This window comes from Citrus clementina, unplaced genomic scaffold, assembly GCF_000493195.1.
Source record: "Citrus clementina cultivar Clemenules unplaced genomic scaffold, Citrus_clementina_v1.0 scaffold_8, whole genome shotgun sequence".
Classification (NCBI taxonomy): domain Eukaryota; kingdom Viridiplantae; phylum Streptophyta; class Magnoliopsida; order Sapindales; family Rutaceae; genus Citrus; species Citrus x clementina.
The window spans coordinates 24,503,262-24,516,932 of NW_006262022.1; the positions used below are offsets into that span (position 1 = coordinate 24,503,262).

The window sequence follows — 13,671 nt, forward strand, 5'->3', positions numbered from 1 at the left end:
AGGAGCAAGCAAAGGCCAGCTAAATGCGAATATATATATGCAAAGGCCAAAGATTCTGCCAATGCTCATCACTGCTCAACATAATTTTGTATATAAGTATGTGTGTGCCTCCCTCTGTTTCAAATCTCAAAAACCTAGACACGTACAAGTGGACCAGATCAACGTGTGGGCTGCCGAACGTTTCGGTCACTTGAACATTTTCACTGTTTCCACTTTTCGGTTTCCACCGCAGGAAACGTGTTGTACTTTGCAACAACTTATTAGCGTCTCAAGGTAACTCTCCCGCAAGCAATGAGACCTAATTTGTCGAAAAATTTCAGAATGCATCTTAGATATTATGTCGATCATATAATAAATGAGTAATGATACAGCCACAAACTCTTGTACAAACTTATTTTGTACAAACTGATGTGGCATGATAAGATTGGTTGAATTAAATATCACTTGGCCCATATGATTTGTTTTTATTAATTTATATTTTCATTCAACCAATGAATTAATGACACGTCAGTTTGTACAAAATAAGTTTGTACAAGAGTTTGTGGCTGTATCATTACTCTATAATAAATAAATAATGTTATGATATGTATGTATTTATTTTAAAAAATCATCATGTAAGTGGTGGTTATATTAAACTCAACTACACATGTCATTTATATATCAATTGGTTGTAATACATTTTAGGTATTCAAAAATTTCTCATATTTGTCAAGTAATATATTTCAAGGATAAAATAACTCGGTCCCTTACTGCATGATAAATAATCTCATTAACTGCTTAGTGAGTTCAACTGGTTGATTTTCAAACAGTTATTTTTTTTTAAATTAGTTACTCGATTTGTAAAAAAAAATAAAAAATTAAAAAAAAATCGATTTAAAGTGAACATATAATAAGTATGACAATCTACGTATTCAATATCAATTGTTTTTATAACAAAGAAATAATATAATTATTTCTATCTTTTTCAAACAGAAACAGTATTCATAGACTGCCATGATTATATTAAACAATCACAAAAACTTCAAACATGAAATTCTCTGTATTTTTCCCCCTCTATGTTGGTCTACTTAAAAAGATGGACGGCGTTAAATCAAACATGAGTTATTCATGTATATGAAATGATATTGATATTAATCAAGTCGTGCAAATCATTGAAGATTTGAAAAATGTGAAAATTGAGTGTTATAGTTTTTTTTTTAATAATCTTTTCTTCTTCTTTTTTTCCCTGCCGTGGAAGGAATTGGAAACCACCAAACCTCATTAATTGTCAAATTCATAAGAGATTAATAAATTGGTATATCGAGAGAGATGATGTACCACACTATCTTTCTTATCTTGTGGTGAGTGATATTATTAACGTCACTGATCAAATTAAACAATCACAGAGACCTATATTTATTTCTGTTTGTCTGAGTGTGCTTAATATAAAGTGTGTAACATATTCTAAGAATTTTTTTTAATTTTGTACTTTAAATATATAACTGTCGTAGGAAGAAGTTAAAATTAGTGGAATATTTATCCAAGAGTCATCCATTTTGTGATTGTTTTTGGAATATTTAAAAATAATTTTGAAAAGTTAAAGCCAATTTTGGTATTTTGTAATTTTTTTAAGAAATTACTTTTGTTAAAATTACTCAATCTTTCAGTAAATTTTGAAAAACAGAGAAGGAATGTCTTTTTGAATTAAGTTATTTATATTTTTACAGTATTTTAACAGTAAAATTTATCAAACGAAACGACTATTCTTAAAACTCATAGGACTTATAAAAATAAATTTTATCAAACGTTTAATTAATTTTTTTCATATCTGATTAATTTTACAGCATATTTAGTAATAATTATTTTAAAAGTTACAGTATTATTAAACTAGCATGAAGTTACATTGGATGCACAATGTTGAATTAATAACATATGCCTATCAATCGACATCGTGTACGTGTAGATATCTCATCGACCAGGTTACATAATCGTTCAAGATTTGACAATGTGGAAAGTTGGTTCCCTAATGTTTCTTGTTCTATTGCAAAAGAAGAGATGGAAGGCAAAAACAGTGAGTTCATTTTTAAATTCAAAAGGGAGTATAAATTATTGAGATGAATAATTCAACAGGCAACATCACTTATACTGTAGTGAAAAATATTAGTTAATTCTATTCGGAAGAAGACATTATGTATTTTCGTGCTTTTGTTTGAGTGTTTTTTTACTATGAAGACAATTGAATGTAAGACAAATAAATAACATAAAATATCAGACTGATAACATATATCAGTCAGAGGGGAGACATATACTTTTTTTTCTTTAAATTACTGAATAGACTCGAATTTTAACTGGTTTTGAAATTAACGTGACTTCAATTTAAACACCGCAATGTAAATGTTTAGATGGGAAGATGATCTCATTTTCTTGAGTCTCTTTTAATTTGCTTCTTCCATTTAACGCACATCATTGTTTATTATTATTCTTGATTAATTGTACAATCAATGAATCTACGATGTTTCCGTAATAGATCATGATTCTCTTATGATGTAAGCACTCCTAATCTTTTACAGATTTTATGCTATTTATGTTTTAGTGTTAATGGATAATTAAAATTTAACAATTTTTTTTAATTTATTAATTATCAATCATGTTATTAAAATTTACTCAAATAAAAATAAGATCACGAGAAAATCCTGATCCTTCGGTAATATCTACGGCATTATTAGTATATTTTGAGTTTCTTGCTTTTTACTTTTACTTTCTTCACACAATGAGTTGTTTGCATTTAAATATCATGACGTGACTCCTCAGTTGGTAGGTTTTGCACGTGGACGTTATAATTAACCCAAAAAACAAAGTCGTAATATTTTTCTAATTGCAAGCAAAGAGTAAAAATGGCTTTTGTTTTGTCTTAATACGATGAACGTGGCAAGCAGCCTGACCACCCACGTCGGATAAATGGAAGACCAACCAAACCAACCCAGCAAACAAACAAGGTCTTGACCCGAGGCTGCTGTTTTTTTTCAATACAATAACAGTTGGTGTTCGAGCAGAGCAAAAGCATCTTCCAGGCATCACAAATCTGGCTTTCGGAGAAAGCTAGAAAAGAATGATGAAAAAACCAAAAAAAGAAAAAAACACCCACTAATTTCTCTTTTAAAGCGTGTGAAGTCGGCTTTTTTCGCTCCCTCCTTTTGGGGACCGAAGGCAAACAAAGGCATAAAGAGTAAGAGTTTAAAGGGGAACAAAGTGAGGATTTTGTTGGGACCATCAAGCTTTTGATTAACACTCCTTATATTTATAATTGATGACTGATGATTTTATTTTAATGCACTATTCTATTCTACTCGTGAAACGCCAATAACAATACTTTCCAATTATTATATATATATATATATATATATATGGATCACCCTATGTTACGTTGAACGTAACATACACACACTCTCAACAATAGTAACAAGCCCCACCATTAATATTGTTGCTGTGAGTGTGTGTATATTACGTTCAACGTAACATAGCACTGGCCTCTATATATATATATATATATATATATTCGGACTTTTTTAGATTTAAGACCACTTACCTATTCACAAAAACACCATAACACTTTATTCCATAAGGTAATATATGAGAATAACATTTGAGATGTATATTTATCTTAATTCTTTGGAGCTTTTAATACCCTGGCCCTACGCAAATGCAGATCTATTTACAAGGGTGACTATATATTCAACTCTTGTCATTGTTTTGTGGCAAGTTTAGACTTTAGTTAATTGGATATGAGTAATGATAGAACCACAAACTCTTGTACAAATTTATTTTGTACAAACTGACGTGGCATTAATTCATTGGTTGAATGAAAATATAAATTAATAAAAACAAATCATGTGGGCCAAGTGATATTTAATTCAACCAATCTTATCATGCCACATCAGTTTGTACAAAATAAATTTGTACAAGAGTTTGTGGCTGTATCATTACTCATTGGATATATATATATTAATTTAGTTACTTAAACGTGTTGACTAACCACACAGTAATTTTAAGACTCGTCATTTTAATTCTTTTTTTTTATTTAGACGTATTTAGAATTTGGAAAATCTACTCACCAAGAGTCCGAGACGTATGCATGGCTCTACAATTGGCAAGTTAAACCTAATCATATTAATTAACTTAAGAATATATATATATATATCTTATAGTTTTTTGAGAGATTTGTTGTGATTGATAATTAAAAAAAGAAAATCTAATAAGGAGAAATTTAAGACTCCCCTAAAAAACCCAAGCAATCGATAACATGGGAAAGAGTTTGATAAACTCCTCATTAAAAGGGTCTAAAAGTTGTTAAGGCCTCGATTAAACTAACTGCAAAGATATTAATCTAGTGCTTAACTGGAGGCTTTTAACAGAATATTCCAATAGGAACAAAAAGAATATGTTCCAAATCTGTCGGCATATATGATTCAACATAATCAAATTCTAAGTTATAAATCCTTGAAATAATCATGATCCAATGATATATGAAACTATCAAATATATAAAAGTCCGAAACTTACCTCAAGAATGAAAGAAACTAGCCCAAAAATTCCACCATCTGCAGAAATTTGATTGAGGGAGGAGAAAAAAATTTAAAAAAAAAAAGGGCTGAAATTTAATGTAAAAAGAGGACTTAAAAATATAAAAGAGAGTGAGGAAGTAGTGTTTGAAGTTTGAAAAGTTATTGGCAAGACTCAGCTACTCTAGCTAGGAGTATTTATAGTAATCTACTACTCTGAAAAAAGTACGGGCAAGTAAATGAAATTAGGGAGAAGCAGTTCTTGTAGCATTTATTAATTATTTTAAACATTTTTAATTAGAAAAACAAAACGATATTCCTTCAAGAATATATATATATATATAAGAAATGATTAATTGATGAAATAAAACAAGCAATACATGCGCAGATGCAATGCAAGCTGATTTTAAGTTTGGTGAAGAATAACAGAAGAACCAATAAAGTGTTGGCTCCACTGGCAATCCCTTTAAGTGGCTTGACTGAATTTACTCTCCAGTTCGAGTCGCAGGGAAGTCGCATTTGTTGGGAGAACTTGTGTTTCTCGATTCGAGCGGAGACTTTTAGTCTGGGTTGTGATACAGGCTTAAAGGTACATCAAACAGTTGAGGTCAGGTACATCAAACAGTTGAGGTCCTCCCCAAAATATCTCGTGGTTAAGACAAAAAAAAAATGATAACAGATAACAGAAGATGTTTTGGTTCCAAAATTCTACGTAAGCTAAATGGGAACGAATATGAGTTTCGTGAACATCTTCTCCTTATAATTCTTGTCCATAACAATTCGTCTGAGGTATGAATTCTAAAGAAAAGCCGATAATGCAAGAAGCAATTAATAAACACTCTTTTATACGGTATACATTTACCAAATTTTAGTTAACAAATCAGGAAAGACGGGATTAATCCATTACACGAGAGAGGACCGACTGGCATGTGACCAATTCCGACGTGTATCGTCAGCTTTAAATTCCATCTCTGTCAAGGATTGACAAATGGGATTACAAAATCGTGTTAGTCAAAATTTCTCATTTAGTGTGGGATTAAAGAATTATGTAACCAATTCAATATAGTATTATTGCACCGTTTGTTCTGCAATCTTTCGTCTCAAAAAATGGCAACCACTTAAGTATGACTGGCCCTCGCATTAATATAACTTCAAACGGCAGCCTACCTCTGAATTAAAGGGAAAATCTTGACAATTGTAAGTAATTATTGGTTGCGAATCCTCAATAATTTTGAAACTGATGGATTCATTAAAAATATCTCGTCCTGTTTACGAATTTGGGTGGCCGTTTTAAATGTTTTCTGATCAAGTTTTCTGGCAAGCTGCAATGAATAAGAAACAATAATTTGGTTATTTTTGGATGTTTCCACAAGTTGCGTTCTCATATTCAAAGGTTAAATCCCTGTCACAATAATTTGGTATTTATATCTCCGCAGCGGCTCATTTATTTGACAGTACAGTACCAAACTTTATTAATTTCAAGACCTCACTTTCAGTTTCAGAAATGGTTTCTCTTTTGGGTTCTTAAATTAACAGGGCACTCTTTACACAGCCCATGACCACGAACCTACATTTGGTTCACGGGCCTTTAGGCATCACATCCATGCAAACCTTATTGGGCTCAATAGATTCATCACGTTCTGCTCAAACTAAGATTATCATTTCCTTTTATAAATAAGTACTAAATTACACAATTCTATGAATATTATAAATTGAATTAAAAAAGTCACCGCACCTCGTTTTGTGTATCAACCAGATACACAAAACTAATCTGATGCTGGTGCAAATTGCTACCCAGTTCAGATAACAAGAACAAAGACACAAAGTAACTGAAATTTTTTATATTTTACTGCAAATTTGTACCTTTCCAGTTCACGTGACTAATCCATGATGTCTCAGGTGATGCGATCTCATCTTTTTATAGTAATTTGTTGCGTTGAAGAACAAAAAAAAGAAATGATTCTCAAATGTTGCATCAATTTTAATTTATTTCCAATTGCAATTTGCATTGGGTTTTGATATTTGCCCAAGTAGTAAACTTAAGCGCATGTTGAGGATCCAAAGAAAAGATCAAAGCGCATGTTGAAGATTTCATGGTAGAATTTTCTGAAACCGATAATCAGTTACTATAATTGTGGCATGTAGCGACAGCAGCAGGCAGCGGGCCCCTTGCAAATTGCAACTTGGTCTCTATGATCTCGGTACTGGCTGCAAATTGCTCCTGCTACAAATTTAACGTGACCCAATTGGTCGAATTTGTCTGATATCGTGTCTGGGATCAGGCAGGAAAAGTGATTGATAGCAAATATATATATTTTAATTTTTTTTTGTCTTCAACGTGACATAAAGTTAATTTCTACTAATTTTTTGTTGACACCACCGACTGTTATGGGTTGCTTTACTTTTTTCACCAAGGGGGAAAAGCCCAAGGCTGTGCCTTTTTAGAAAGTTAACTTTCTATTTATGCCGATGGATGTTTAATATTTTAATCTAAAAGAAGAAACTTTCGAGGATTTCCAAAATAATTGTTCTCATCCATTAGTAGTTGTTTTCTTTTATGGCAGCCATTATCATGCAACGTGGCTCATGCTCAAATGAAATGTGGCGAGGTAACTAGGGTGAGAGTAAGTTTAACTGGGACTGCTGTGCTTCGCTTAACTTTGAAGTGCTATCTGTTAATGTTGTGTTTACTTGTTGGAGTGAGAGTGAGGAGTGTAGATTCCTTCCACTCTAACATTTACTTGCTTAAAATGACCACAGATTGGGAATCCCACTCTGTGGACCCCACTCATTTTTGGAGTGGGGAGTGGGAGTGGGACTCTCATTGGGGGACCTCTCTCCTTTTTACCCTTTCATTTTTAATTTAATTTAATATTTTATAATTAATAAAATAAAATAAATAATATTTATTTGAATAATAATATTATATTTAACTAAATAATAATTTACATTGATTCTAACTTAAAATTATTTTAAAATAATATTATTATATTAATAGAGAATTAATAAATATAATATTATTATATTTATTTTAAAAATAGTAGTACTATATTTATTTAATAATAATAATAATAAATAGTTTATTCTAAGAAAATATTAATTTTGTACTAAATAATATTATATTATTATTTTATATAATAATAAATTTAATATAATTATATTAAATAAAATAAAATAAGGTTTCATTTTATATTAAAATTAAAATTAATAATTTATTGTTCATAATTAAGAATATTAATAATTATAATAAATTTACAAATATAATAAAATAAATATTATTCATTAAATATATTTTTTATTAGTTTTGTAATTAAAAACTATAATTATTTAAATAAGGATAAAATTATAATTTGAAACTATTTACTCCCAATCCAAGACAAAGTAAACACATAAATTGGATTCTGATCTCTATTCCATGCTTCCATTTCAGTGTAAGTAAACAACCTACTCCCACTCTCACTCCACACTCCCAATCCTAGGATTCCCACTCCTCAGGATTCCCAATCAAATCCAAAAAGTAAACGCTACCTAAATGTTTGGTAAACACCTGCTTTTACTTGGACAGGTAATTAACTAGTGATTCCATCCCGGACAAGCTGCGGATCAAAAGCAAAAAAACCCTCAATCCTGTACATATACATTGGTTGAGCTATTTGATGCATGAATCATTATTGACTGCACTGTGTAAATGTGATGAGTTATATCTGTCAGAGCTGATAGGATGGAAATATTTTTTACATACGAACAGAATGGACAGGGATAGGTTTATTCAAAGTTTCAAACACAAAGCTAATTGCATTTCTAATGTCTATGTATACATCAGGTTCTTTCCGGATAATGTACAACACTTGAACTTACTACTGATTCTTCAATACACAGTTGTAGTGCAGGAAAAATCCAAGTTGCTGCTGTTACCAATATACATGATTAACTATATCAAAAGCACAACATTAATTACCTTCGCGCCCGAGCTTGACTTGCCTTGCCACTGAGCCCAGATATCTGCTTCAGATTGGTAAGAGCTTCCTGGGCATGTCGTTTTGCATTGGCATTTCCGTGCTTAAACGCTTCTACCAAAGCCCTGACTAGAGACTGATTGAGTGAGTACCGATGGCTGTGACCTTCCACTCGCAGTACTCTCTCTAACATCCAAACTGTTCTCTCTTGAAGAAGTCCAGGACGAACTTCTGTGAAAAGATCAACCACGGCATCGAGAGCACCCTCGCGCTCAAGCTCATCAACGCCTCTTTTGAAATTTTTTGAAGTATCTATAATGAGAGTTGAAAGTGCTTCCACTGCAGCAATTTGAACGTTAGTGTCCTCTTCCGCGAGGAGATCAACCAGGGGTTTGATGCAATTGCTCTTTAGCAGGCATAGCTGACTATTGTCTTCACAGGGAGTATTGTGAATAGGACATGTTGTAGGTTCTGGAGGAGGCTTCCCGCAAATGAACACCAATGAGGCACAAAATCTGCGGGGAGTTGAAGATCCTGTGTCCTGTGCACAAAGCGACCTTCCAGCCTCGGACAGGTTATTCAATCCATGAGCAGCTAGTTGTTTCACTCTAGCTTTTGAAGGAAAACTGAGCTGATCACGGAAAATGGTCATGAGGCGGTGCTCTCTGACTGTGCCAAGAGTTTGTGGATTGACACTTCCTGTAAAGTGAAGCAAGAGGCCAAGAAGCCCTTCGGCAATATTTGATATGGGTCGAGAACTTCTTGTATTAAAGCTACTCTTGTGGGTCTGAAGAGTGATTACTATCCATTTTATGAAAGTAGCTTCTAAGAGTGTTTTCACTTCTTCCTCCGAGAGTTGAATATTAGCAAGTATGCAAGCAGCATCAGATCTCTCGCAATTAGCTGATTGGTTATCTAGTATTTTGTCTTTGAACAAAACAAGCTTGTCAAAAGGTTTAAGTGCATAAGCTAAATCTTGACCAATTCTTTCTGAGAGTATCCTTGTCAGCCTAAAAGCGTAAGTTCTGTGTTCAACTTCTGGGTGTTCAAGAAATTGGATGATGTATTTGATGCCATCACCGGATTTTATATGAGTAGCCGCCGACTCTGCAAATTGAACAAATTTACAGGAAGAATGGTTATTATAAATTTCATTGCATCTAACTTTTATGCAGCGTCGGTTTTGTACTATCTTATGCAAAATATTGAAGTAATTCACATGAGCCGTCTTTGTACAGTGCTTACAACCTACTATGCGTGACATTCCAATAGAAATCTAACAGTTTAACTGAAATTCCTGAAAAGTTTATGAAACCAATAAAGATTACCAATTTGACATGTTCATGAACATTAGAGCAACTAAATCTAGCATTCTTATACAAAAAGGACGGTATCATGGTTGCAGCAAGAAAATGAATTTTAGATGTATTGGTTAACAAGGAATTACCTGCTGCCTGGGGAGATGAAGCAATTCCACATAGGATACGAAGTGTGGACACTTGACACTGAGGAGATACACCAGATAAGAGACCCAAAAGGCTGGAAACAATAGATTCTGACTGCATTGAATGCCCTAGTTTGTCTGCCGACGCTAATTCCCAGCACCCTGGATTTGATACTACGTTTGCAATTGTTGCAGCTGCCAATTCCTTCAGTTCTGGCGAAGCATCATGGCTTTTGAAAAGAATGTCGGTAAGAGCTGGAAGCAGAGCAGAATCGACAAGGATGGTTGCATTGTCATCCAGTCCTGATAGGTTATACAAAGCCTTCAAGCTTGCTGCTCTTCCAGCCGGCTTAGAAAGCAACTCAACCAGTACTTTAGCACATTGCCTAGCAATATGTTCTTTACAGCTATTTGTCAATGTCAACTTTCCCACCAAGAACGCCATCTCAATTTGCACATTATCAGAGCCTGCTAACAGGAAAATATGCACCGGATTATGCTTTTGTACATAATAATCGAAGGACTTGGAAATTTATCTCTTCCACCTTGGTACACGATTGACAGAGGTAGTTGCGAATGTTAAAACAGAAACACGTGCACAACATACCTTGGCATAAACGATTGATCAAAGGTTCAAATCGTCCTGCTGCTGCCAAAGGCTGAACAATTTCCTCAATTCGTTCCATCTTCTTGAAGACCTCGTCAGCTAGATTGGATAAAGCAGGAAGCTCCAGATTTCCTGTCATACTTGAGAGAAGAACTAATGCTCCTTTCTCTGATGCAACTGATTTGCAATAAGCTTCATCATTACAGAACTCAAGTAATAACTTCACTGCATACTCTTTCTCTTTCTCTGAGTTCCCAATAAGACTATGTATGACCGATTTAGTGACACCCTCTTCAAGCATTATTTTCTACAAAAAGTAATCATTTTAGTTAGGAACCACAACATTATCAAAGTAAAATTTGACGATCATGTTTCAAGAAAAAACTAAAATCAGCTACCTTGCTTTCTTCATCCTTGGCCATGCTAAGCAAAGCCATGAGAGCTTTACTCCTCAATATTGTTCCAACACTCTTGGAAGAACTCTTGAGCAATTTAACAATAAGCAACACAACACCAGCGTTCCTCACTCTGTACCTATTGGAAGGATGTTCCTCGGAGATCTTAAAAACACTATCCAACGCTTTATCAAGACCATCAACCTCAGGATTCTCCTTACGGAGAGTCTCCACCACGGTACTCACCTGAACTTCGACATTCCTATTCACCCACTCCTCAATAGCTCCAGCCAACCCAATATTAGGTTTCAGCTCCAATGACTTCAAAACCTGGCCGGTAACAGGACAAGTGGGGTCCCTGCCGTCCTCTAAACATCTTTCAAACCAATACTCAATTGCTTTTCGCTCATAAGCCTGTGCGGACTCCAAAACCACAGGCTCTTTCATAACTTGTTTAGTCAAGGGGCATAAGAAATTCTTGAAGGGTAAAATGTGACAATCTTCTTCCAGTTCACTATCCCAGTTGAGAGCTGCAACGTCAGGGACAACAGACCAAGTATCCAAAATTCTTTGTAATGAAGTCAAGATTCTTCTCTCCGTAACTGAACTAGACTGCGAGAGATCAGACTTTAACTGCTTGATTTGCTCGGTCAGTTCATTATGGTTGTCAGATTCAATGCCTAAAGCTCTTGCTAAGTCCATTATTATCCCGCTCTGCACTGCTTTCGTAGTTGGTCTTCCCTGACCTTCCTTCTGTAACGTGCAGTACACTCTCTCTTCATTTTCATTCACCTGCATTGCAGTAATTTATAACACACTCAGACTCAATCTCATATCACATTCACGATTGTGCTAGCTAGCGTATTATTAGCAGTCAGTGCTTCGCTCACACTTACAGTGAATTGAGCTTGTTTCATGTCGCGAGAAAGATCGGCGATTTTTTTCCTGAGCTCAGGATAAGGATGATGGTGAAGTGAAGAGTCGATCAACGAGAGCCAACTACCGATAGCTAGCGTGCGCTCCTGGAGATAAGCGGAGAGGGACAGGCAATTAATAAGAACAAAAATCTTGCTTCTGTTTCGGTAAACCGACATGATCTCGTTAGCCTTGGCTAAGTCTCCGGCAATTCCCTTCAAGGCGGTCTGTACGGAGGCAGGGAGAATGTCGGGAGATGAGCAGGTGCGCAGGACCGTGTTGAGTACGTTCTGGAGGCGCGTGGCGTAGCCGCTAAAACGGCGTGGATTCTCGAAGAAGCCAATGCCTTTGTTGTCAGTGGCGGTGGTGGTGAGGTCGGAGAGTGAGCGTTTGATTGAGTCTACGGCGTCTGCCATTGAAAGTAGCGGCGTTGCCGCTGCTGCTGGTGACGTCATTTGATTTGACGGTGGAGATTGGCTTATGAATTGTCTCAGCGTTTTTAGAATTCAGTTATTATGAGGGGAGTGTTTTGTGTTGTGTTCTGTTAATTAACTGCCGCGTTTTGAGTGAACGTTGGTTTTGGAAGGCGGGGGAAAAGAGTGAAGGCTCCGTTGACTTTGACATAATTGGGCGCGGACTTCGTTGCAGGTAAAATTTGCGGGTCACGTCCGCAACCCCGGTTTGGAAAAACAGAAAAACAGAAAAACGGAAATTTGACTAATTTTTTTCCTGGACTATGGCACTTAACACTTATCTTCTGTCAATTTGAAACATCATATTTAATAGTAAAAGATGACATATTCTATTAAATTCTAATAAAACTATACAATAGTTTAAATTAATTGGGGTTAAGATGAGCTTTTTTTTTTATAATTTAACATATTATATCAATTTCTATTAGTTAAGGGGGTTTATTTTGAAATTTAAAGGAACAAGCGTCACATCCAATTTGAGTTTGGTAGTAAATGTTTCTCACTTGTAATTGAGGGAGGATTCTACATTGATAAATTGATATATTTTTTCATTCAAAAGATAAATGAAATAAAAATAAAAATAAAAAAGGTAATTAGATGGAACTATTGGTATAATTGTAGACTCATGCACTTAGATTAGGGGATATTTGGGGAATTTGATTTTTTTACTGTTCCCTTGACCACATTTAAGTCTAAAAAAAATTCAAATTCTATTGTTTTCTTTTAAACTTAAAAAAATAATAGTAATAACTTTATATATGTTGAATGCTAAGCTTATTGTAAAAAATAAAATTATGTGTTGTAGAAATTCAAACCAAGCCTCCAAAGCCATTAAATAACATTTTTATCGTTAAATTAACTAATGGCATTTTGTTTTGAGAGTGGAACTATGGTACCCCTTCAAAGTCTTCTTAAATCCTCTACTCTGATTCAGCCGCTGTAGTTTCTTGGGACATTTCAAGTAGTTTCGTGCGATGAGATTTTACTTACATCCTTGGTCGTGTTCGGGCATTGGCTTCTAAGTCATCCATTATTATCAGGCATGTTTTTCGAAAAACTACATTTGCTGTTGACTTTATGGCCAATTGAGCTTGTATTCATAAGACTTTGTTAATGGTTTTTCAATCATGGTGATCTTCCAACTGATTTATCAAGTATTCTTCATTTGGATACTCTTGGAATTTCATACATTCGGCATTAATCACCTTGATTTGTATTGATTTTATTTGACTACTAAATTATTTACTTTTCCTGGAAGGGTTGATTTATGTTTCCCTTCTTATGTTCTTTCATTGATTGATTTATTTACAGGTAGGGGTCCGGCCTAACCCCCCACCTTCTTGG

At 34.4% G+C, this 13,671-nt stretch overlaps 1 protein-coding gene across 1 annotated transcript; it reads right to left on the minus strand.

Annotated features, from left to right (window-relative positions):
* Positions 1 to 8,491: 8,491 nt before the first annotated feature.
* On the minus strand, positions 8,492 to 12,340 carry LOC18033907 (U-box domain-containing protein 44). The gene is made up of 5 exons (XM_024179585.1): positions 11,836 to 12,340; positions 10,943 to 11,731; positions 10,545 to 10,851; positions 9,941 to 10,405; positions 8,492 to 9,600 (listed from the first exon to the last, which is right to left on the minus strand). The coding sequence occupies exons 1-5, from the start codon at positions 12,307 to 12,309 to the stop codon at positions 8,492 to 8,494; spliced, it is 3,144 nt and encodes a 1,047-aa protein (XP_024035353.1). The 5' UTR covers positions 12,310 to 12,340.
* Positions 12,341 to 13,671: the final 1,331 nt, after the last annotated feature.